The sequence below is a fragment of the Entelurus aequoreus genome, linkage group LG01 (assembly GCF_033978785.1).
Source record: "Entelurus aequoreus isolate RoL-2023_Sb linkage group LG01, RoL_Eaeq_v1.1, whole genome shotgun sequence".
Classification (NCBI taxonomy): domain Eukaryota; kingdom Metazoa; phylum Chordata; class Actinopteri; order Syngnathiformes; family Syngnathidae; genus Entelurus; species Entelurus aequoreus.
In genome coordinates, this window is record NC_084731.1 from 75,398,376 (window position 1) to 75,422,534 (window position 24,159).

The following is a 24,159-nucleotide window of genomic DNA, read 5'->3' on the forward strand; positions in this document are numbered from 1 at the left end:
AACTCATTTCACAACGTATAGCCGGTTATATAACTTGTAGCCAGTGGGGCTAATAGATGGAATTTTAATTTTAGTTTCCCAAAATTTAGTGGGCGCGGCTTGTATATAGGTGCGCTTTATAGTCCAGAAAATACGGTAAATTAAACATTAACCTGGGACGCCCCGAGGACCAAATTATGGATGCAGGTGTGCCTCACCTGGCCTGCGGGTCGTAGTTTGAGCACCCCTGGTCTACACTCCAAGCACATGCACGCGCACACATTGTGGCGTCCAAGAGGGTTTACCTGGGAAGTGCTGACCCGTCCCTCCAGGAAGGAGCAGTCCTCCAGGTTGTTGGTGCACATGTGACGATATTTGCACCAATGACAGGGAAACATGCTGCTCACACAGGAAGTGCACCTGCAACACAGGAAGTGAGGAGAAAACACTTTCAAAGTGAAGAGAGCGCGACGACACGCCGAGGTCAGACTTACGAGTTGAGCACAGAGCAGTTGTAGAAGGTCAGGTTGGTGCTGATGAAGTTACGTCCCGTCTCGCTGGATCGAAGGCTGAGTTGGACGTCTCGTTTCTCTCCTGAGGGCGCGACAAGGTCTTGTTAGCGTGTGTGTGCGCGATGCGAGTGCATGTGTGTGCGCGAGTCACCGTAGGAATGTGCCGGCAGGTCTCTCAGCGTCGGGGAAGTGCATGTCACCTGACCTTGGGCCACCACCTCTGCCGGGGTTTCGCTGATGTCCTCGAAGACGCAGGACACGCCCCCCGTCAGCATGGGCACGTTGTGCACGAGTATGGTCAGCTGCGGGACAACAAAGTGACACGCTCGATGACGTCGCCGCTCCGTGACAGAGCACCCGGAGTGCCATTGGACGTACCTGCGTGGCGGGGGCGGTGACAGACATGTTGCTCGGGGTAACCGAAATTTTGACACACTGCTCCAGCTGAGTGTTGAAGTGCTGAGGCTCCGCCCACTTCTCGCATCCTTCCTGCCTGGAACATCTGAGGGGGGGGGGGGGGGGGGGGGGGGGTGTCACATGATCACGGATTATGACGGAATGGCGTCACAAAAGGGCTTGACGACGTTAGCTGAAGTACAGCTCTGTGGGAAACCGGTAAGTACACGACAGCGCTTTTATTTTGAAGGCCAAGTTGACTGACATTACAGCAAAGAGGAAATGCCTCCACCTGGTCTCCAAACATCAAACACGGCCACAAACTGTGTGTCTTTTCCCATGCGGCCTCATTAACGTTTCTATAAATGCTCCACACACACACACATTCTTGTATTTGTTACCTTCTTGAGACCTCCGAAAAATGCCTACCTCTTTAGGACCACCCTTTCTAGATATATAAAGATTTGTATTTACAACATTAATAATATATACATTAGGGGTGTGGGAAAAAATCGATTCGAATTCGAATCGCGATTCTCACGTTGTGCGATTTAGAATCGATTCTCATTTTTAAAAAATCGATTTTTTTATTTATTTATTTAAAACAAATATGTTTTTTTTGTTTTTTTTTAATTAATCAATCCAACAAAACAATACACAGCAATACCATAACAATGCAATCCAATTCCAAAACCGACCCAGCAACACTCAGAACTGCAATAAACAGAGCAATTGAGAGGAGACACAAACACGACACAGAACAAACCAAAAGTAGTGAAACAAAAATGAATATTATCAACAACAGTATCAATATTAGTTACAATTTCAACACAGTAGTGATTAAAAATCCCTCATTGACATTATCATTAGACATTTATAAAAAAAGAACAAAAAAGAACAATAGTGTCACTGTGGCTTACACTTGCATCGCATCTCATAAGCTTGACAACACACTGTGTCCAATATTTTCACAAAGATAAAATAAGTCATATTTTTGGTTCATTTAATAGTTAAAACAAATTTACATTATTGCAATCAGTTGATAAAACATTGTCCTTTACAATTATAAAAGCTTTTTGCAAAAATCTACTACTCTGCTTGCATGTCAGCAGACTGGGGTAGATCCTGCTGAAATCCTATGTATTGAATGAATAGAGAATCTTTTGAATCGGGAAAAAATCGTTTTTGAATCGAGAATCGTGTTGAATTGAAAAAAAAAAAATCGATTTTGAATCGAATCGTGACCCCAAGAATCGATATTGAATCGAATCGTGGGACACCCAAAGATTCACAGCCCTAATATACATACTATGCAAATATAAAAAAGGTAAGCTTTTAGTTAAATTTTTTTTTTTTTGTAATTGGCTTTTAATCTTCATTATTTACTTCAAGTTTTTACAGTATGTCTCTATATACATATTTATTCATTTTTTTAAATACATTTTGGCCATAGGGGGCGCATTTAAATTTCTTTGTCCCACTTGTTATTACATATGTTGGCCAGAGGGGGGAGCCTTCAATTTTTTTTACACACACTTGTTATTTCATATGTTGACTAGAGGGGGAGCACTTTCAAAACCAGTCAATTTGAAAAAATAATAATTTTGATAGAGGTTACCACCAGGGGTGCAAATGAGACATTCTCTATTAGATGCAACGGTTTTCCATATTGGGACCATGATTTATGTCCTAACTTGTTCATACCTCCTCATATGGAAGGTACTTTTCCTTGTTGATGTCTCAAGAAGGGTAGAAATACAAGATCACACACACACACACACACACACACACACACACACACACACACACACACACACACACACACACACACACACACACACACACACACACACACACACACACACACACACACACACACACACACACACACACACACACACACACACACACACACAGCTGTTTGTTACATTTTTGTTGTGTTTTGCTCCATTATAAAAGATACACAACTATCAAGGAGCTGGTCTGAGAAGTGAAAGAGGAGCGATGTTCATATGTTGTTGATATTCAGTGTTTTATTGTTCATAGTTAATATTGTAAATCCCACTGTCTTTATTTGAATGTACATTTTGGGTGTCCCATTCAGTAAAAAACTGTAATATTCCATTCCGGTTTTTTGAGGTGGTCTGTCATAACTTTAGTGTTCCTGAAAAAAAAAAGACCCAAACACACATACTGTATAGCAAATGTTTACAGCTAAATGTGTATATATCATTTATACACACATACACATTGGCCCCCCAAACACATTTTTCTCTCTCAATGTGGCCCCCCGAGTCAAAATATTTGTCCAGCTCTGGTTTAGGATCACGGTGCTTCAACATATTTTTGCACATATTCACATTGCTGCAGCAGCTGCCAAAAGGTGACTATCCACTGAAAAAAGAACAGCGGTGTTCTATAGAGATGGGTCCCTTTCACATTTGAACCGATACGGCACCAATTCCTAGTACCTTGGAATCTTTACCGGTACTCAACGGTATCAATTTTCCGTACTTGTGTGCGCTTTATTAAATATTGTCTTTAATAACAAAATCAAATTTTTTTATTGGAACATTAAAAAAAAAAAAAAAAAAGAAGCTGTTTGTGATAACTTTGAGTTTTAATATTACATTTCTGAGTCAATTTTCTTTGTTGGTAGTGAAAATTGCAACATTATGGTTGGGTGTTAGTGTCAGGGATGTAATGATTGAACATTTTAGATCACGGTTATTTTGACTAAAATTAGCACCATTATTATAATCGCATTATTGTTAAATGTACTTGTACTTATACACACAATAATAATAACTAAAATAAATATACACATTGTTAAAACACTATTGATATAATAATAAATAGTAATAATGAATAATAATATATTTATAAAATATATTATGGTCTTTTATTTCTGGTGGGCGTTTTACTCTTTGGTTGTCCTACTCCTCTCAGCAGTCATTGAACGCACCGTAAAACTACCTTAGTCTCGTATTTCTCAGATCAATCATTCTGTGCTATGACAGCATAACTTGTAGCTTCAATGTGCACAGTTGAATACCCTAGTTGTGTTTATTAAAGTTTAGAATGAAGTATGTCGTTTCCTAATGGGGAAAGACTTTAATGTTTACGTGTTAGCATTTAAGCTAGCATCTAGGCCAGGGGTGCCCACACTTTTACTGCAGGCGAGCTACTTTTCAATTGACCAAGTGGAGGGGATCTACATCATTTATATAGATTTATTTACGAAATACGAAATATAATTTATATAGATTTATTTACGAAAGAGAGGTTTTTGTTAACAAGTTAAATGTGTTTATTGATAATACAAGCATGTTAAACACATTCCTTTCTTTCATGAAGACAAGAAAATAAGTTGGTGTATGACCTGATTCTGATGACTTGCATTGATATGAATCAGACAGTAGTGCTGATAACGTCCACATTTTCAAATGGAGTATAAAAAAAGTCCTACTTTCTGTCCAATACCACATGAAAGTGGTTGGTTGTTGGCATCTTAATTGTCCAGCTTCCATACTCCTTTTTATACATTTTACAAGAAATGTATTGGCGGCAAACTCCAAAGCTTGCTAGCTTGTGCAGGCTAGCTTTCTGAGAGTCTTATTTTGTTAGCGCAGGTAGGATGAAGCAGCGCTTTTATTGTGAAGACAGGAACTGTGCAGTCGGTCTTTAGAGTTTTGACAGCAGGCGCGAGAGTATTAAAAAGTGTTTCTCGCCTTCCTGTCAGTCATTTTTTCTTAATAATACCAATGTTATGTCACAGGTGCCGTGAATGTCAATCAAGTGACGAAAGTGGCGTCTTGGTGAAGATTAATGATCACTAATTTTTAGATTTATTTTTTAATGCCTGGTTGGTGATCGACTGACACACCCTCCTCCATCGACCGGCAGCTCGCAATCGATATAATGGGCACCCCTGATCTAAGCTAGCGAGCTAGCGCCACTCAGTCCGTGAGTTTATCAATGTGCAGTTTTCAATCACAATTTTTTCGCGCATTTTAATTTAAAACACTAATGCTAACAACCGTCGTGAGTTTTACGGCGGTTATAATTAATACTGTTTATCGCTACGACCTTGTTATAGCCGGTGTTCTGTCGATTCCCGCAACCCACAGTCACTGAGAATGTGCACAAACGCAAACATTTCCGCTGTTTTCCTTGAACAAAATACACATCGAAAGCAACTCCTTCGTGAAGATTCCTCGTGTCGACATTGTTACTCCACAAGTAGGTAGTCATTTTAAATTATATTGCATTCATTGTATCTTCTACATTTACATTTTAATCACCGTTTAAACAGGAATATTAACTGTACAGCTTATGCCATTAGCCAACAGGGGGTCAACAGAAGGTCGTAGATCTGGATCTGGGGCAATCGGTTGCCTCTGCACAATAGGCATACAATCTTTATTTATTGTGGGTATCTTTAGCATTAAGAAACAGGAAACAAACCAAAACAAAAAGAGTATAAACCTTGATTTACCTAAAATGCAAATTGCTTGTCTATACTGTAAGGTGAAATAATAACTTCCAACAATGAGTGCTTAGACAAACTCATTTATGAATGGTAAAAACGAGAAAAGCACTTGTTCGAGGAAGTATTTCGGACATTTTCTGAAAATGTGATCAAAATCCATGTACATTATGTTGGTAACTAACATACAAACCATGGCGAAAACATAAACTTGGCGGTAATAACAGCAAGTCTACAACTGGAGCGTTATATGATATCCACATCAGCATTTCGAAACGTATTTATGTTGCTAACTAACAGGCAAACAAAGTAAACCTGGTAAAAACAGAACCTCATTGAAGAAAGTAATAACTGCATCTCTACAACGGGAGCGTTATTTGACATCCAAATCGGCGTTTAAAAACTTTAAGTTGCATATTACTTGGATGCGTAATTTAATAGACCCCACTATTGAGTTACGCAAATGGTTGCTTTTATGGAGGAAGCTGCTAAATTCGACAGCAACTGGACGTGACGTCACACGCAACCCAGGTACTGAAACAAGGAACCGTTGGATTTTGCGTGAATCGGTGCCCGGTAGGACCGGCGGGGTTAGGTTGGTGCCAAAAAAGTACCGGATTCGGTGGCCATCCCTACCACCTCCCAGTATATAAAAAAAAACAATACTGTGTTTATAAATAACAACAATAGTCAACTATTTTACATTCTAAAAGGAACTGCAGTGGCAAGGAGGCGTCACTTATATTAAAAAAAAAAACAATATTGGTATTAACATTCTTTCAATATGGTGGTAGTGTGACATCGACATGTCATTTGTAATAAAATAGGCTAATAAAGAGCCTAAAACCTACAGTATATTTAAAGACAAATCCTCATGTTTTTATTTATTATTAGTATCAACATTTCAGCCTTATCTCATTACGTTGTGTCTTTTTGCTCTATTTGTACATTATTTTTGTGCCATAAAAAATAAAAATGTCCCCCAGGCGACACTTTTTGGTAAAAGAAGTCAAGGAGTGGTGTTCAAAGTGTCTCTAAGATGTGTGGTACTGCACACTCCCTGGGCTTGTGGTGGCGGATCTACGCTCTCGCTTGCAATACTTTGGTGACCGCTTGTGTTTGATTATTGAATAAATGCCTGATGCAAGATACACCTCTCTTACACTTTTAATATGTACCACTGCTTGCTAAATATAGCAACACAGTGGATCATTTCTGTTAGGTAAGGGGTGTTTTGTGAAGCGCAGCTACACCACACCTACACTCATGCTCTCACACACTTCCAATATCATTTGTTTACGAGCCAGGACAAACTGAAAATCAGTATTCGTGACAGGCATCCACAAATAAAAATACAAACATGAAAACACAGGCTCATTTTGTTTAAGACAGCAAGGGTTCTTCTTCGGCACAGATTTAGTGCTTAAAGGGTAACTTTTATTTTGCCTATATTTCACAATCCTTATGAAAGGTCTCCCCCCAACCGACACACACACAACTTGTCAAAACCTCCCCAAACCAGTAGCAATTGTTTGTGCTTCAAAAATCTTTGGTCTAACTATCATAGTTTTTAAAGGCCTACTGAAATGAATTTTTTTTATTCAAACGGGGATAGCAGATCCATTCTATGTGTCATACTTGATAATTTCGCGATATTGCCATATTTTTGCTGAAAGGATTTAGTAGAGAACATCGACGATAAAGTTTTGGTCGCTGATAAAAAAGCCTTGCCTGTACCGGAAGTAGCGTGACGTCACAGGTTGAAGGGCTCCTCACATTTCCCCATTGTTTACACCAGCAGCGAGAGCGATTCGGACCGAGAAAGCGACGATTACCCCATTAATTTGAGCGAGGATGAAAGATTTGTGGATGAGGAACGTGAGAGTGAAGGACTAGAGTGCAGTGCAGGACGTATCTTTTTTCGCTCTGACCGTAACATAGGTACAAGGGTTCATTGGATTCCACACTCTCTCCTTTTTCTATTGTGGATCACGGATTTGTATGTTAAACCACCTCGGATACTATATCCTCTTGAAAATGAGAGTCGAGAACGCGAAATGGACATTACAGTGACTTTTATCTCCACGACAATACATCGGCGAAGCACTTTAGCTACGGAGCTAACGTGATAGCATCGGGCTTAACTGCAGATAGAAACAAAAGAAATAAACCCCTGACTGGAAGGATAGACAGAAAATCAACAATACTATTAAACCATGGACCTGTAACTACACGGTTAATGCCTTCCAGTCATCATACCGCGATGTTTCAGCCGGATATTTACCGGGAATTTTAAAATGTCACTTTATAAGTTAACCCGGCCGTATTGGCACGTGTTGCAATGTTAAGATTTCATCATTGATATATAAACTATCAGACTGCGTGGTCGGTAGTAGTGGCTTTCAGTAGGCCTTTAACAATGCTGTTGCTAACGACGCCATTGAAGCTAACTTAGCTACGGGACCTCACAGAGCTATGCTAAAAACATTAGCTATCCACCTGCACCAGCCAGCCCTCATCTGCTCATCAACACCCGTGCTCACCTGCGTTCCAGCGATCGACGGAGCCATGAAGGACTTCACCCGAACATCGATGCGGTCGGCGGCTAGCGTCGGATAGCGCGTCTGCTATCCATCTCAAAGTCCTCCTGGTTGTGTTGCTGCAGCCAGCCGCTAATAAACCGATCCCACCTACAGCTTTCTTCTTTGCAGTCTTCATTGTTCATTAAACAAATTGCAAAAGATTCACCAACACAGATGTCCAGAATACTGTGGAATTTTGCGATGAAAACAAAGCTTTTTGTATTGGATACAGAATACTTCTGTTTCAACGATTGACGTCACACGCATAGGTCATCATACATAGACGTTTTCAACCGGAAGTTCCGCGGGAAATTTAAAATTGCACTTTATAAGTTAACCCGGCCGTATTGGCATGTGTTGCAATGTTAAGATTTCATCATTGATATATAAACTATCAGACTGCGTGGTCGGTAGTAGTGGGTTTCAGTAGGCCTTTAAGTTATTAACGTTATATGGTTTTATGTTATTAACGTGTAATTAACGTGTTATTATCCATAATTAAAGTTTTCAAGTTATTAACGTTATATATTTTTATGTTTTTGCCGAAGATGCTCCTTTGCTCGTAAAACCAGCAATGTCATGACGTGACAACGCGCTGTCATGGCCGTTAAAAAAAAATTTAATGGGGAACCGGTACTTTTCAAAGAGAGTATAGTACCGTTTTTGATTCACGAGTACCGCGATACTATTCTAGTACCGGTATACCATACAACCCTAGTTGGTATTGATACAACTGGAGTACTTACTTATTGTGGAGGACACACCATCCACAGTGAGGGTCTCCGGAGGACAGACAGTCGGAACAAGACTGATACTGCTCACACGTCTCCACAGGAAGTCTGCTCACCTGAAACAACAACAGCAAGATAGCCGACCACGTGTCAAACACACACACCTGCCTTTTCAGAGGCGGTATAGTACCGAATATGATTCATTAGTATCGCGGTACTATACTAATACCGGTATACCGTACAACCCGAGTGAATTATGTACCTGTCTGTCGCTGAGCAGGTAGATGTACAGCTGGTCCGGACTGAACATCATGTCTCTCAGGATGGACTTGCCTTCCACCACGGTCACCGTCTCATACAGTAAAGCATGCTGGGACGGGGGCGGGACTCCGTCCACGCGGATCTAAAAAAACAAAAAAAACACACGTCATGAACACATACTGTGTGTATCATGATGTTTGTGACTCAGGAGCCTCGTGACCCAAATAAACAAGAGTGAGGAGGGGTTAGCAGGGGGGGTGGGGGGAGCACTGACAGGTAAGTGTGTGTCGTTAGCTGTGTGTTCATTAGCCGTCTTGGACTTAATTAGAGCTGATGAGTCCACCACACACACACACACACACACACACAGAGCAGTTTTGAGGGAAGAATGGGGGGGGGGGAGTCATGAAAGTAGGACACTGCAGCAGACAAGAACCCCCCCACCCCTCCGCCACACACACACACACACACACTCTCACACTCACACAGTGGTGAAGATGTTATTCAAAGCAGCTGACATGACACTCAAGCCCCACCCTCGCACGCACACACACACACACAATGTCACCAATCGGCAACAAGAAGAGGAGGGGCAGAAAAAGAACCGGAGAAAGATTCAGGAAGTCACCTTTGACCTGAGTTGGGAATGTAACCCTACATACACACTGACCTTTGACCTCTCACCTTGAGACAATCGGTCTGTTGTCACTGTGTGTGTGTGTCTTACTTCCAGTGATGCCATGACGACGCCCGCCCTGCCACTGCCCCACCCCCTTCAGTCTTTACAACTGTCCCATCACGTTAAGGCTGGGCGATAAAACGATATCAATATATGTCGCGATACGACACGTAAGCGACATCTATAAAAAAATGCGTTTGATAAAACGTCCGATACATTTTTTAATTTTTTTTTATTCGGCTGAAGTATGGAAGCAAGGTTGGTTGCATGAACGAAGGCACTGGCTCTCTAGTAACTGAGCAACGCAGGAAGTGATCAGATTATAGGCAGGAGTGACGTGCTGGCAGCCAATCAGGTGACAGTATCAACTATCAAGTGTGGAGGTTGATTCTTTGCATGAAGTGTGAAGAGAAAGTCAAAATTAAGAACTTGTGGACAAAAGAGGAAAAGTCTCAGGACAGTATGGCAATTTTGGGGATTTCTCTTCAAAGGGACCGCAGTCAGACCAACGTGGAGCAGGCTCACCCTTTAGAGCACAGCTGTAACTTCCTGGCACTAAACCTGCAGGAAATAGTTCTTCTCAGGTTTCTCTATGTTCACATTTTCACACTTCGCACTATTTTCTTACACTTTATGAAGCATTTCTTACATGTTCCTTATTGTTAAGAGCATATTGTTACGTGTTCAATGTGATTTTAATATTTTGTTTACATTTCCTTCCCGCCTCGATAGCTGAGGGATTATAATGACAGGAATTACATTTGAAATAAAAATGTCTACATTTAAGGTGTTGATCAGTCATACAAATATCAATTATTATCGATATTGACCGATACAAAACAGTTTTTTCAGCAAGGTTTGTAAGTTTTACAATATAACTACAACAATTCTTACTTACTAAAATGTTATGAGTGCGGCTTATATACCGGGGCGCTCTATAGTCTAGAAAATACAGTATGTAACTGATTTATTTGCATTTGAATTTGTTATACATCAAAATATGCTGACAATTTCATTGAATAAAAATGTGTTAGCTAAATGTGTGTGTAGAAAAAGTATTTTAAAAAGTATAAAAATTAAGACCGGTATATTCAGACTAAAGCACCTTTGGCAGAACTAATGTGATTTAGTCCTAATATTTTAGAATTTCAAACTTTTAGAAACATTTTTACAAAGTTGTTTTTTTTTCACGCTGAATTTTTTTACACTGTATTTTTGTTTTTTACACTGAATCTTTACAGACTGAGTATAAAACACTTCATTTTAACAAACTGCAATTATAGACACATTATGCACACACATTTTTATTTAATGAAATTGTCAGCAAAATTTGATGCAAAAAATAATTTGTGTCTATTACAAAATCTTTTTTGGACACTGAATTTATGCAGTGGAATTTTTTGCGTTTGAATTTTTTTTTTTTTACATGAAATTATGCTGAAAATTTAATTGAATACAAATGTGTGTGTTTCTTTTTAAGAGCATATTGTTACGTGTTCAATGTGACTTTAATATTTTGTTTGCATTGTTTTCATTGCTTGTGTTGACATTTCCTTCCTGCCTTGATAGCTGAGGGATTCTAATCAGAGGAATTATATTTGAAATAAAAATGTTTACATTAAAGATGTCATTAAAATATCACTAATAATCAATATCGACCGATATAAAACAGTTTTTTCAGCCGTATCGCCCAGCCCTAACGTGCATCATGAATGGCCCTGAACCAGCCCTGATGTCACACGGTGAGGCCCCTCCCCTTTAATGAACAGCACCAATAACAGCACGGTGATGTACGGAATGATTTGCAGAGCGTCCCTTTGTGCTGACGGAGGTCACACTCCAGTTGCCATCGCCAACTAGTGGCCTGGCATGTCTATTGCACCCTTTCCCACTCCCACATGTTGTCACAACTGTCATGTTTTTAACTACGGCGTGGAAACGTTTCCTTGGATGCTTTCACAGATAATGCGAAGGGGATGCTGTTGCCATGGCGTCGCACAGCTGATGTCTTCGATCTACAAACCCTGTTTCCATATGAGTTGGGAAATTGTGTTGGATGTAAATATAAACGGAATACAATGATTTGCAAATCATTTTCAACCCATATTCAGTTGAATATGCTACGAAGACAACATACTTGATGTTCAAACTGATAAACATTTTTTTTTTGCAAATAATCATTAACTTTAGAATTTGATGCCAGCAACACGTGACAAAGAAGTTGGGAAAGGTGGAAATAAATACTGATAAAGTTGAGGAATGCTCATCAAACACTTATTTGGAACATCCCACAGGTGAACAGGCAAATTGGGAACAGGTGGGTGCCATGATTGGGTATAAAAGTAGATTCCATGAAATGCTCAGTCATTCACAAACAAGGATGGGGCAAGAATCACCACTTGGTCAACAAATGCATGAGCAAATTGTTGAACAGTTTAAGAAAAACCTTTCTCAACCAGCTATTGCAGAGAATTTAGGGATTTCAACATCTACGGTCCGTAATATCATCAAAGGGTTCAGAGAATCTGGAGAAATCACTGCACGTAAGCAGCTAAGCCCGTGACCTTCGATCTCCAGGCTGTACTGCATCAACAAGCGACATCAGTGTGTAAAGGATATCACCACATGGGCTCAGGAACACTTCAGAAACCCACTGTCAGTAACTACAGTTGGTCGCTACATCTGTAAGTGCAAGTTAAAACTCTCCTATGCAAGGCAAAAACCGTTTATCAACAACACCCAGAAACGCCGTCGGCTTCGCTGGGCCTGAGCTCATCTAAGATGGACTGATACAAAGTGGAAAAGTGTTCTGTGGTCTGACAAGTCCACATTTCAAATTGTTTTTGGAAACTGTGGACGTCGTGTCCTCCGGACCAAAGAGGAAAAGAACCATCCGGATTGTTATAGGCACAGAGTTGAAAAGCCCGCATCTGTGATGGTATGGGGGTGTATTAGTGCCCAATACATGGGTAACTTACACATCTGTGAAGGCGCCATTAATGCTGAAAGGTACATACAGGTTTTGGAGCAACATATGTTGCCATCCAAGCAACGTTACCATGGACGCCCCTGCTTATTTCAGAAAGACAATGCCAAGCCACGTGTTACATCAACGTGGCTTCATAGTAAAATAGTGCGGGTACTAGACTGGCCTGCCTGTAGTCCAGACCTGTCTCCCATTGAAAATGTGTGGCGCAATATGAAGCCTAAAATACCACAACGGAGATCCCGGACTGTTGAACAACTTAAGCTGTACATCAAGCAAGAATGGGAAAGAATTCCACCTGAGAAGCTTAAAAAATGTGTCTCCTCAGTTCCCAAACGTTTAGTGAGTGTTGTTAAAAGGAAAGGCCATGTAACACAGTGGTGAACATGCCCTTTCCCAACTACTTTGGCACGTGTTGCAGCCATGAAATTCTAAGTTAATTATTATTAGCAAAAAAAAATAAAGTTTATGAGTTTGAACATCAAATATGTTGTCTTTGTAGTGCATTCAATTGAATATGGGTTGAAAAGGATTTGCAAATCATTGTATTCCGTTTATATTTACATCTGACACAATTTCCCAACTCATATGGAAACGGGGTTTGTACTAATGATGCACTGAGGTGTGTGTGTGTGTATATCATTCAATCAGTGTGTTACTGGCTGATGTTGCACGGCGGCATGGAAGCGTGCACACACACACACACACACACACACACACACACACACACACACACACACACACACACACACACACACACACACACACACACACACACACACACACACACACACACACGCGCAAACACACACACACAACGGGGCGATCAGGTTTCATGGCAGCTGTTCCTGTGACTGGTGTGTGTTGTTGTATTTCTATCCTTCTTGAGACATCAACAAGGAAAAGTAGCTTCCATATGAGGAGGTGTGAACAAGTTAGGACATAAATCATGGTCCCAATACAGAAAACCATTGCATCTAATAGAGAATGTCTCATTTGCACCCCTGATGGTGAAATCAAAATGAGGGTGGTCCCAAAAAGGAGGGATTTAAAAGTGCTCCCCCTCTGGTCAACATATGAAATAACAAGTGTGTGTAAAAATTTGAAGTGCTCCCCATTTGGCCAACTTATATAATAACAAGCGTGTGTAAGAAATTGAAATGCGCCCCCTTTGGCCAAAATTAATGAAAAAAATTAAACATGTATATAGAGACATACTTTAATAACTTGAAGTAAATAATGAAGATTAAAAACCAATTACAAAAAAAAAAAAGTTAACTAATATTTTCCTAGTATGTATATATTAATACAAATCTTTATAGATCTAGAAAGGGTGGTCCTGTAGAGGTAGGCATTTTTTGGAGGTCTCAAGAAGGTAACAAATACAAGTGTGTGTGTGTGTCTGTAACGTGCACAAATGTGCATTTTCAAAACTTTGAAAGTTCAACGTTCATACGTTGCCACGGCGACCATATGAGGCTAGATGGACGGAAATGAAAAAGGAATTGTGTGTGAATTGAGATGGGGCGGGCACACACACACACACACTTTCTCTCTCACACACACATTGTTCATTGAGCCATCAGAGCATCAGAGCCTGAGGGAGGAAGACGAGGAGGAGGAAGGCTAGTGAGGGGTAACATGAGGGGGGGGGGGGGGGGCTGTTAAGCTTATTAGCCCATCCCCCAGCATACACACACACACACACACACACACACACACACACACACACACACACATACAATGGATAATACTGAGACCACCAACTGATGCATTTCACCCTCCGGTCTCACAAAAAATTCTCACAGCATTTTTCCCTTGTTGTGTTCTCGTTAGTAAGCAGGAAGTACATCGCTAACTAGCAAGATAATTGATCGTCCACTGAGTTGACACTATCATCACAAAAAGTCTATTATATAATATATTCAAAATAACTATCATTAACACACAACTTCTGCTGATTCAGCTCAGTTTCTTCATGACAGCGACTCAAAGTATGAATGCAGGATGCCATTGAGAACTCCTTTTAGAGAACTACTGATTCTACGTCTTGTTTCATTTCAATCTTTGACTGGAAATGGATCAACTCCATATTTAAAACAACGTGCTTGTTCCTTCACACCTCGAGCGACCCACCGTTGGAGCTAACGCCTTCGTAGTCGCCATGGTAACGCGCGGGGAGACGGAACATGATCGCATGTGACGAGTCTTCAGTCTCTTTGGGAGCTGACAGATCCACTAATTCTTCCATCGTCTCCACGGCAACAGCATAATAATTAATCCTCCTCAATGCGTGTGTATGTGTTTTTCAGCAGGGAATTCTCGGAACGCTAAGTTATGTGCTTATAGAGACATGAACACACACACACGATGGGAACAGGAAACACAATGTTAGACACAAAGGCGTTTCTGTCAAACACACACACACAGACACACACACACACACACACACACACACACCCACACACTTTCTTTCTCAGGGGAAAGTAGTGAGCATGATTAGTTTAACTTTTTTTTAAATGAATAATTGCTATATGTCAATCACGCACTCTTTCCACACAAGTGGATATTTGACAAATTTCATTTGTCTGCACTTTTTGTTACACAACAATACGGAGGTTCATTTGTGTCTTTATTAGAAAAGCTTTTAGGACACTGAATTTATCGTAAATTTCGGATTATAAACCGCTACTTTTTTCTACATCTTATGAAACGGTGCGGCTAATTTATGGATTTTTCAATAAGCAAATCGTTTTCATTAAACACATTAAAGACACTTAAATGGTGTTATTGTTTGTGCTATGGCACCATCTTTTGGACGAGTTTTCTCACTCCAGGTGTTGCTGGGTGAATGTGAATTCCTTCTTGCTGTTTAAAGCTTTGAAACGGAAGTAGAAGTGCCGTTATGTCTTCTAATCGTCCATAGCATTTCTACTTGTATGGATTCTTCATTTATTACTCCAAGCAATGTTTGTAATTTTTACAATATAACTAAAACAATTCTTACTTACTAAAATCTTGTGAGTGCAGCTTAATAATAAATAATAATGGATTATATTTTATATCGCGCTTTTTTATTGTTAGATACTAAAAGCGCTCACAGAGAAGTGGGAACCCATCATTCATTAACACCTGGTGGTGGTAAGCTACATTTGTAGCCACAGCTGCCCTGGGGTAGACTGACGGAAGCGAGGCTGCCAGTTTGCACCGGGGGCAAGGGTGAAGTGTCCTGCCCAAGGACACAACGGCAGCGATTTGGATGTCAAGAGGCGGAGAGCGAACCTGCAACCCTCAGGTTTCCGGCACGGCCGCTCTACCCACTACGCCATGCCGCCCCTTATATACCAGGACACTCTATAGTCTGGAAAATACAGGATGTAACTTAATTTTTTGAATTTGTTATACATCAAAATATTCTGACAATTTCATTGAATAAAAATGTGTGAGCAAAATGTGTGTGTTGAAAAATTCCGTAAAAATGTTTTTAATAAAAATTCAGTGCAGGAAAATTCAGTTTGAAAAAATATTTATTGCTTCAAAATTCAAGACCCACTTCCAGTAAATTAAGACTAAAGCACCTTTGGCAGAACAAATGTGATTTAGTCCTAATACTTTTGAATTAGGAACTTTTAGAAAATTTTTAAAAGTGTTTTTTTCACGCTGAATTTTTTTACACTGTGTTTTTGTTTTTTACACTGAATTTTTACAGACTGAATTTAAAACACTGTATTTTAACAAATTGCAATTTTAGACACATTTTGCACACACATATTTATTCAATAAAATTTTCAGCAAAATTTAATGTAAAAAAATGATTTGTGTCTATTACAAAAGCTTTTTGGACACTGTATTTATGCAGCGGATTTTTTTGCGTTTGAAATTTTATTTTTTAACATCAACTTATGCTGAAAATTTAATTGAATTCAAATTGGTGTTGAAAAATTCAGTAACAATTTTTTTAAAATAAAAATTCAGTGCAGAAAAATTCAGTTTGGAAATATTTGTTGCATCAAAACTCGAGACTTATAGTAAATTCAGACACACTCATTTGGCAGAGCTGATGTGATTTAGTCTTAATTTTTCTGCACTGAATTATTTTACACCAATGTTTTTACACTGACTTTTTACACACTGCATTTTAAAACACTGTACTTTAAAAGCTCCCTACACATTTTTATTGAACTAAATTGTCAGCATAATTTGATGTTAAAAATTTCAGTGACATAAATTCAGTGGGAAAAAAAACTTTTGCAATAAAGACACAAATTAACCTCCATACTATAAACACCAGCATCCCTTAGCGAGCTAGCATGATTATGTGCAGTGATATGACATACTCATCATGTATGAAGCTGTAGCAAAACCTAACAATTTACTGTGTGTGTGCGAGCAATAAATCTTCCTCTCACACACACAAATTGTGTTAATTTCGTCCTCTTTGCTCGTTTTTCCTCTGTCCGTTTTCAAATCCATAAACAGTGTCCCCAAGGACACACAAACGCAGACATGCACACGCAGTCATAAAAGTGTGTGGTCTGAATGGAAAACTAAGCAATTCGTGCTGTGAGTGTGTGTGTGTGTGTGTGTGTGTGTGTGTGTGTGTGTGAGTGTGTGGTCAGTGGGCTGACACACCCTGTCTAAAAGTGAACACGGGAGGAAATACTAACTGTTGTGTGACTGCCACACGTTAGATAGCGCTACCCTGCTAATGCTGGCCTAGCGGGGAGCAGAAGGAAAGTCTTTGCAAGCTCGTCAAATCGCGCAAATGAATGTGATCGCCGTTGTCATGGAGACGATGGAGACGGCTGATGTTGATTCGCACAATTATACAAGCAGTGTGTGTGTGTGTGTGGTCAACGCAGCGTGTCTCCTCTCTCCCCCGTGTTGTTTGTTTTGAAAAGATGAGCGCGCACACACACACACGCACACGCACAGGCACAGGCACACCCCGTCTGAGGCAATCAGCTGATAGTAGAGTAGAAGTGCCGTGACTAGTTTGGCATCGACTTCATGGACGCCATGACAGCCCGTCATGATGTCACATGACCAAGTGGCACGTTTGCGCACATACAGTAAAGCAGGGATATCCCAAGTGCTTTAAAAAGTTATTTTTTTATCCATCCATCCATCCCATCCATTTTCTACCGCTTATTCCCTTCGGGGTCGCGGGGGGCGCTGGAGCCTATCTCAGCTACAATCGGGCGGGAGGCGGGGTACACCCTGGACAAGTCGCCACCTCATCACAGGGCCAACACAGATAGACAAACAATATTCACACTCACATTCACACACTAGGGCCAATTTAGTGTTGCCAATCAACCTATCCCCAGGTGCATGTCTTTGGAGGTGGGAGGAAGCCGGAGTACCCGGAGGGAACCCACGCAGTCACGGGGAGAACATGCAAACTCCACACAGAAAGATCCCGAGGCCGGGATTGAACTCACGACTACTCAGGACCTTCGTATTGTGAGGCAGACGCACTAACCCCTCTGCCACCGAATACATTTTTTTTTCCCCAACATGAGAAACACAGTGGAACCTCGATTTACGCACCACCACTATTCGCGAACTTAGCACTGCCCCCTTTCTTTCTTCTCTGCATCAAGGCTCTGCCTAAAATGTGTTCACCTCTTGTTTTGGGGTGCATGCTAAAAACATTCGCCGCCAGCGAAGTAAAGAAGTTTTGACAATTTTATTGATCTTTGTAGCAACATGGTTGTTAATGTTTTGGAGTGTGTGTGTGTGCGCATTGACAGTTCAGCTTGCCTTGTTGTTGTGTTGTTTTGATAATAATGAGAGTGATAATCCATTACCCCTTTATTATGTTCGCTTGATATACAGTCGTGGTCAAAAGTTTACATATACTTGTAAGGAACATAAGTTGAGTTTCCAATAATTTCTACAACTCTTATTTTTTTGTGATAGAGTGATTGGAGCACATACTTGTTGGTCACAAAAAACATTCATGAAGTTTGGTTCTTTTAGGAATTTATAAAAAAAGATAAGACCGTCTGGAGGAAATTTCTGTGGTCAGATGAAACAAAAATTGAACTGTTTGGCCACAATACCCAGCAATATGTTTGGAGGACAAAAGGTGAGGCCTTTAATCCCAGGAACACCAATTCCTACCGTCAAACATGGTGGTGGCAGTATTATGCTCTTGGCCTGTTTTGCTGCCAATGCAACTGGTGCTTTACAGAGAGTAAATGGGACAATGAAAAAGGAGGATTACCTCCAAATTCTTCAGGACAACCTAAAATCATCAGCCTGGAGGTTGGGTCTTGGGCACAGTTGGGTGTTCCAACAGGACAATGACCCCAAACACATGTCAAAAGTGGTAAAGGAATAGCTAAATCAGGCTAGAATTAAGGTTTTAGAATGGCCTTCCTAAAGTCCTGACTTAAACGTGTGGCCAATGCTGAAGAAACAAGTCCATGTCAGACAACCAACAAATTTAGCTGAACTGCACCGATTTTGTCAAAAGGAGTGGTCAAAAATTCAAGCAGAAGCTTGTGGATTGCAACCAAAAGCGCCTTATTGCAGCGAAGCTTGCCAAGGGACATGTAACCAAATATTACCATTGCTGTATGTATACTTTTGACCCAGCAGATGTGGTCACATTTTGAGTAGACCCATAATAAATTCATAAAAGAACCAAACTTCATGAATGTTTTTTGTGACCAACAAGTATGTGCTCCAATCACTCTATCACCAAAAAATAAGAGATGTAGAAATTATTGGAAACTCAAGACAGCCATGACATTATGTTCTTTACAAGTGTATTTAAACTTTTGATCACGACTGTACATTAGTGTCTTCAAAGTGTGCGTCCTTTTACTAAATATGGACTTTTTTTTTAGGCTACGGCCAAAATACTCATGTTTACCATGTACTCTGCTTTACAATGCCAACTTTTCAATTTATGAACCATGTTCAAGAACCAATTGAGTTCGTAAATTGAGGTTCCACTGTACTATTAGATATGACACCAATGTGCTTTTTCAGCTATAACGCAAAGCTAACATGTTAGCGTAAAATCCGGACTATAAGCCGCTACTTTTTACCTATGCTCTGAACCCTGCGGCTAATTTATGAATTTTTCTTTGCTGGCAGCCTTAAAGCAAATGGTTTTTAATAAACACATGCAAAGACACTTAAATGGTGTGTTGTTTGTGCTATGGCGCCATCTTTTTGACGAGTTCGCTCGAAGCAGATGCTGCTGGGTGAATGCCGACAAGTGTATAAAGCCTTGAACCGGAAGTAGAAATGCCGTTCTGTTTTCCAATCGTCTATAGCGTTTCTACCCGCGTAGATCCTTCACTCATCACTCCAAGCAATGTTAAGTTTTACAATATAACTTAAAAAATTCTTACTTACTAAACCATCCCATGTGTGTTTTCATGCATAATTGTACGTGCTATCGTAATGAAGCTTCGTTACGATAGCACGTACGTATGAAGCTTCATTACGATAGCATGTACAAATATGCATGAAAACACACATGGGATGATTTAGTAAGTAAGAATTTTTTTAGTTATATTGTAAAACTTAACATTGCTTGGAGTGATGAGTGAAGGATCTACGCGTCGTTAGCATGAGTTAATATGCTAACACGTTTACAAGTGTCTGTGTTAGTATTATTAACTTACAATGGCATTCTTTTTGTATTGTTTCAGTTTCACAAATTCCTCGGTAAATTCACTAAAACTTCACCTTGGAGTTATTGAGTCTGTTTAGCTGATTGGAGAGCCGGCTTGCACAGCTAGTGGGTCCATGACGATGACTTCTGTTTTGCTTGATCAGCCGTTTTACTGCCGCGTTACAGACACCGTTTGGAAACAATTAAGGTATGTAAATAAACATTTACAGAATATTTCTGTGTAAATAACTAATTTCACAACATACTGTATATATCTGCGGCTTATAGTCTGGTGCGACTAATATAACGAACAATTATTTTTCTTCTAAAATTTAGCGGGTGCGGCTGATAGTCTGGTGCAGCAAATATATGGAGAAATGTTTTTTCTTCTAAAATTTAGTGGGTGCGGCTTATAGTCTGGTACAGCTAATATATGGAGCAATGTTTTTTCTTCCAAAATTTTGTGGGTGCGGCTTATAGTCTGGTGCAGCTAATAATATATGGAAACATGTTTTTTCCTCTAAAATTTAGTGGCCGCGGCTTATAGTCTGGTGCGGCTAATATATAGAGAAATGTTTTTTCTTCTAAAATGTAGTGGGTGCAGCTTATAGTCTGGTACGACTAATATATGGAGCAATGTTTTTTTCTTCTAAAATTTTGTGGGTGCGGCTTATAGTCTGGTGCAGCTAATAATATATGGAAACATGTTTTTTCCTCTAAAATTAAGTGGGTGCGGCTTATTGTCTGGTGCGGCTAATATTTAGAGACATTTTTTTTCTTCTAAAATTTGGTGGGCGCGGCTTATAGTCTGGTGGGGCTAATATGTGAAAACATGTTTTTCCTCCTAAAATTTAGTGGGTGCGGCTTATAGTCTGGTGTGGCTAATGTAAGGAAAATAATGTTTTCTTCTAAAATGTTGTGTATGCTCCTTATAGTCTGGTGCTGCTAATATATGGAATAATGTTTTTCCCTCAAAAATCTAGTGGGTGCGGCCTATAGTCCGGTGCGGCTAATATACGGAAACTTATTTTTTCCCCCTAAAATGTAGTGGGTGCAGCTTATATGCCGGTGCGCTCTATAGTCCGGAAAATACAGTAGTTCAGCTAGCTTGCCATGTATTGAGCTCCACTGCATTTCCTCTAGTGTGACTTAGTGTCAAACACTAATAATAATCATCAATCATCCTCAGAGCTCTTACCTTCTTCAGTTGACCGCTGCGTGTCCCCACGAAAACCACCGTGTGCTCGCCGTACGTGTACGCCGCCACCGCGCCCATGCCCTCAGTGCGGTCCTCAAACAGCGGGCTGCCCTCGATGACTCGCAGACCGCCCAGCGGCTGATTCAACACCAGGCCGCAGAAGTCGTCTCCGATCTGCTTGGGCTGTTAAGACGGCGAGTGAGCGACTGGCGCCACCAGCCCTTTAAGGGACGGCTGCAGGCAAAGGCCGACTGACCGTGTGGATGCAGGGCAGCTCCTTGTTGAGTAACCACGGCAACGAGAGCCGCCCCTCGCCGCGGTAGCAGGAGCGTATCCTCTCCCTCATGGCCAGGTTGATGTCGTGCAGCGTGAACAGGCACAGCAGCGTCTCTCTGGGCGGGTTGGAGCGGTTCTTCTGACCCTAGAGACGACACCAGCCAGGCTTGGTTAGAGCGGCCATCTTTGGAGGACACAACCAGGTCACGGGTCACTCACCTGGGAGAAGATGACGAACAAGACGTCGTCCTCCTCTGACAGGCCGAGCGCCTGAGCCAGACGTCGTCCGGGTTTCTGCTTGTAGGCGGCCTGGACCAGTCGGTATTCCACGCCGTCCTTGGTGCACCCCAGAGGGAACTCCACGTAGGAGTAGAACTCGGTGTCGTCGGAGCACATCCTCACGATCTTGGAGGTGAAGAACTTCTCCCCGCCAGCGTCCATCTGCGTCAGCTGCGTGTCCAGCTGCAGCGTCAGGAAGTAGACGTAGGTGCGGCTGGAGAAGCCGTAGACGTAGTAGATGTCGAAGGCCGGGTAGAGGGACAGCGTGTCGGACGGGATCTTGATCTGCGAGGACACAAACTCGTCCTGGTAGACCAGCGAGAACATGTTGACGCTCTCCTCGTCGGCCACCAGCTTCCTACTGGACAGCGTGGGGAAGTACTCGGACTTTCCGTCGATGGCGGCGCCGATGAAGAGGCGGCTGCCGCCCCTCGCCACCTTCTTCCTCTTGGGGTCGCTCGTCCAGTCGTCCTCGCCAACGACCACGCCTGCGGGGGCGAGACGTTGGTGACCGCGGTGATGACAGACTCACACCTCAGGGTCAAGTGCGGGATGTGACCAGGGCTCGTGCACTTCGCACAATTACATACTTACACTTAGCATTTTGTACAAAGTGCACATAGTGCACATATTTAGGTGCACGCCCTGGCATTCGTAGTATTTCACTTAGTACAAAGTGCATATATTTAAGTGTACGCCCTGGCGTTAGTAGTGTTTCATTTTGCACACTTACACTTAGCATTTTGTACAAAGTGCACATATTTTAGTGTACGCCCTGGCGTTAGTAGTGTTTCATTTTGCACACTTACATACTTACACTTAGCATTTTGTACAAAGTGTACAAAGTGCACATATTTAAGTGTACGCCCTGGCGTTAGTCGTGTTTCATTTTGCACACTTACACTTAGCATTTTGTAAAAAGTGTACATAGTGCACATATTTAAGTGTACGCCCTGGCCTTCGTAGTGTTTCACTTTTAAAGGCCTACTGAAACCCACTACTACCGACCACGCAGTCTGATAGTTTATATATCACAGATGAAATCTTAACATTGCAACACATGCCAATACGGCCGGGTTAACTTATAAAGTGCAATTTTAAATTTCCCGCTAAACTTCCGGTTGAAAACGTCTATATATGATGACGTATGCGCGTGACGTCACTAGTTAAACGGAAGTATTGGAACCCCATTGAATCCAATACAAAAAAGCTCTGTTTTCATCTTAAAATTCCACAGTATTCTGAACATCTGTGTTGGTGAATCTTTTGCAATTTGTTTGATAAACAATGAAGACTGCAAAGAAGAAAGTTGTAGATGGGATCGGTGTATTAGTGGCTGGCTGTAGCAACACAACCAGGAGGACTTTGACTTGGATAGCAGACGCGCTAGCCGACGCTAGCCGCCGACCGCATCGATGATCGGGTGAAGTCCTTCGTCCTTCCGTCGATCGCTGGAACGCAGGTGAGCACGGGTGTTGATGAGCAGATGAGGGCTGGCTGGCGTAGGTGGAGCGCTAATGTTTTTATCATAGCTCTGTGAGGTCCCGTTGCTAAGTTAGCTTCAATGGCGTCGTTAGCAACAGCATTGTTAAGCTTCGCCAAGCTGGGAATTATTAACCGTGTATTTACATGTCCATGGTTTAATAGTATTGTTGATCTTCTGTCTATCCTTCCAGTCAGGGATTTATTTATTTTGTTTCTTTCTGCATTTGAGCCCGATGCTATCACGTTAGCTCAGTAGCTAAAGAGCTTCGCCGATGTATTGTCGTGGAGATAAAAGTCACTGTGAATGTCCATTTCGCGTTCTTGACTCTCATTTTCAAGAGGATATAGTATCCGAGGTGGTTTAAAATACAAATCCGTGATCTACAATAGAAAAAGGAGAAAGTGTGGATTCCAATGAACCCTTGTACCTAAGTTACGGTCAGAGCGAAAAAAAATACGTCCTGCACTGCACTGTAGTCCTTCACTCTCACTTTCTTCATCCACGAATCTTTCATCCTCGCTCAAATTAATGGGGTAATCGTTGCTTTCTCGGTCCGAATCTCTCTCGCTGCATTGTAAACAATGGGAAAATGTGAGGAGTCCTTCCTCCGGTGACGTCACGCTACTTCCGGTACAGGCAAGGCTTTTTTTTATCAGCGACCAAAAG

At 41.2% G+C, this 24,159-nt stretch overlaps 1 protein-coding gene across 1 annotated transcript in view; it reads right to left on the reverse strand.

The window, feature by feature from the left end:
- Nucleotides 1-24,159, reverse strand: part of plxna3 (plexin A3) — a 92,363-nt gene that overhangs the window by 35,111 nt on the left and 33,093 nt on the right. Inside the window, exons 4-12 of the mRNA XM_062058214.1 lie at nt 21,948-22,495; nt 21,709-21,873; nt 21,453-21,635; nt 8,952-9,092; nt 8,705-8,805; nt 870-993; nt 643-793; nt 474-573; nt 285-399 (exon numbers count right to left, since the gene is read on the reverse strand). Of these exons, the coding sequence (XP_061914198.1) occupies nt 285-399; nt 474-573; nt 643-793; nt 870-993; nt 8,705-8,805; nt 8,952-9,092; nt 21,453-21,635; nt 21,709-21,873; nt 21,948-22,495 (1,628 nt within the window). The remainder of the gene's footprint in view (nt 1-284; nt 400-473; nt 574-642; nt 794-869; nt 994-8,704; nt 8,806-8,951; nt 9,093-21,452; nt 21,636-21,708; nt 21,874-21,947; nt 22,496-24,159) is intronic.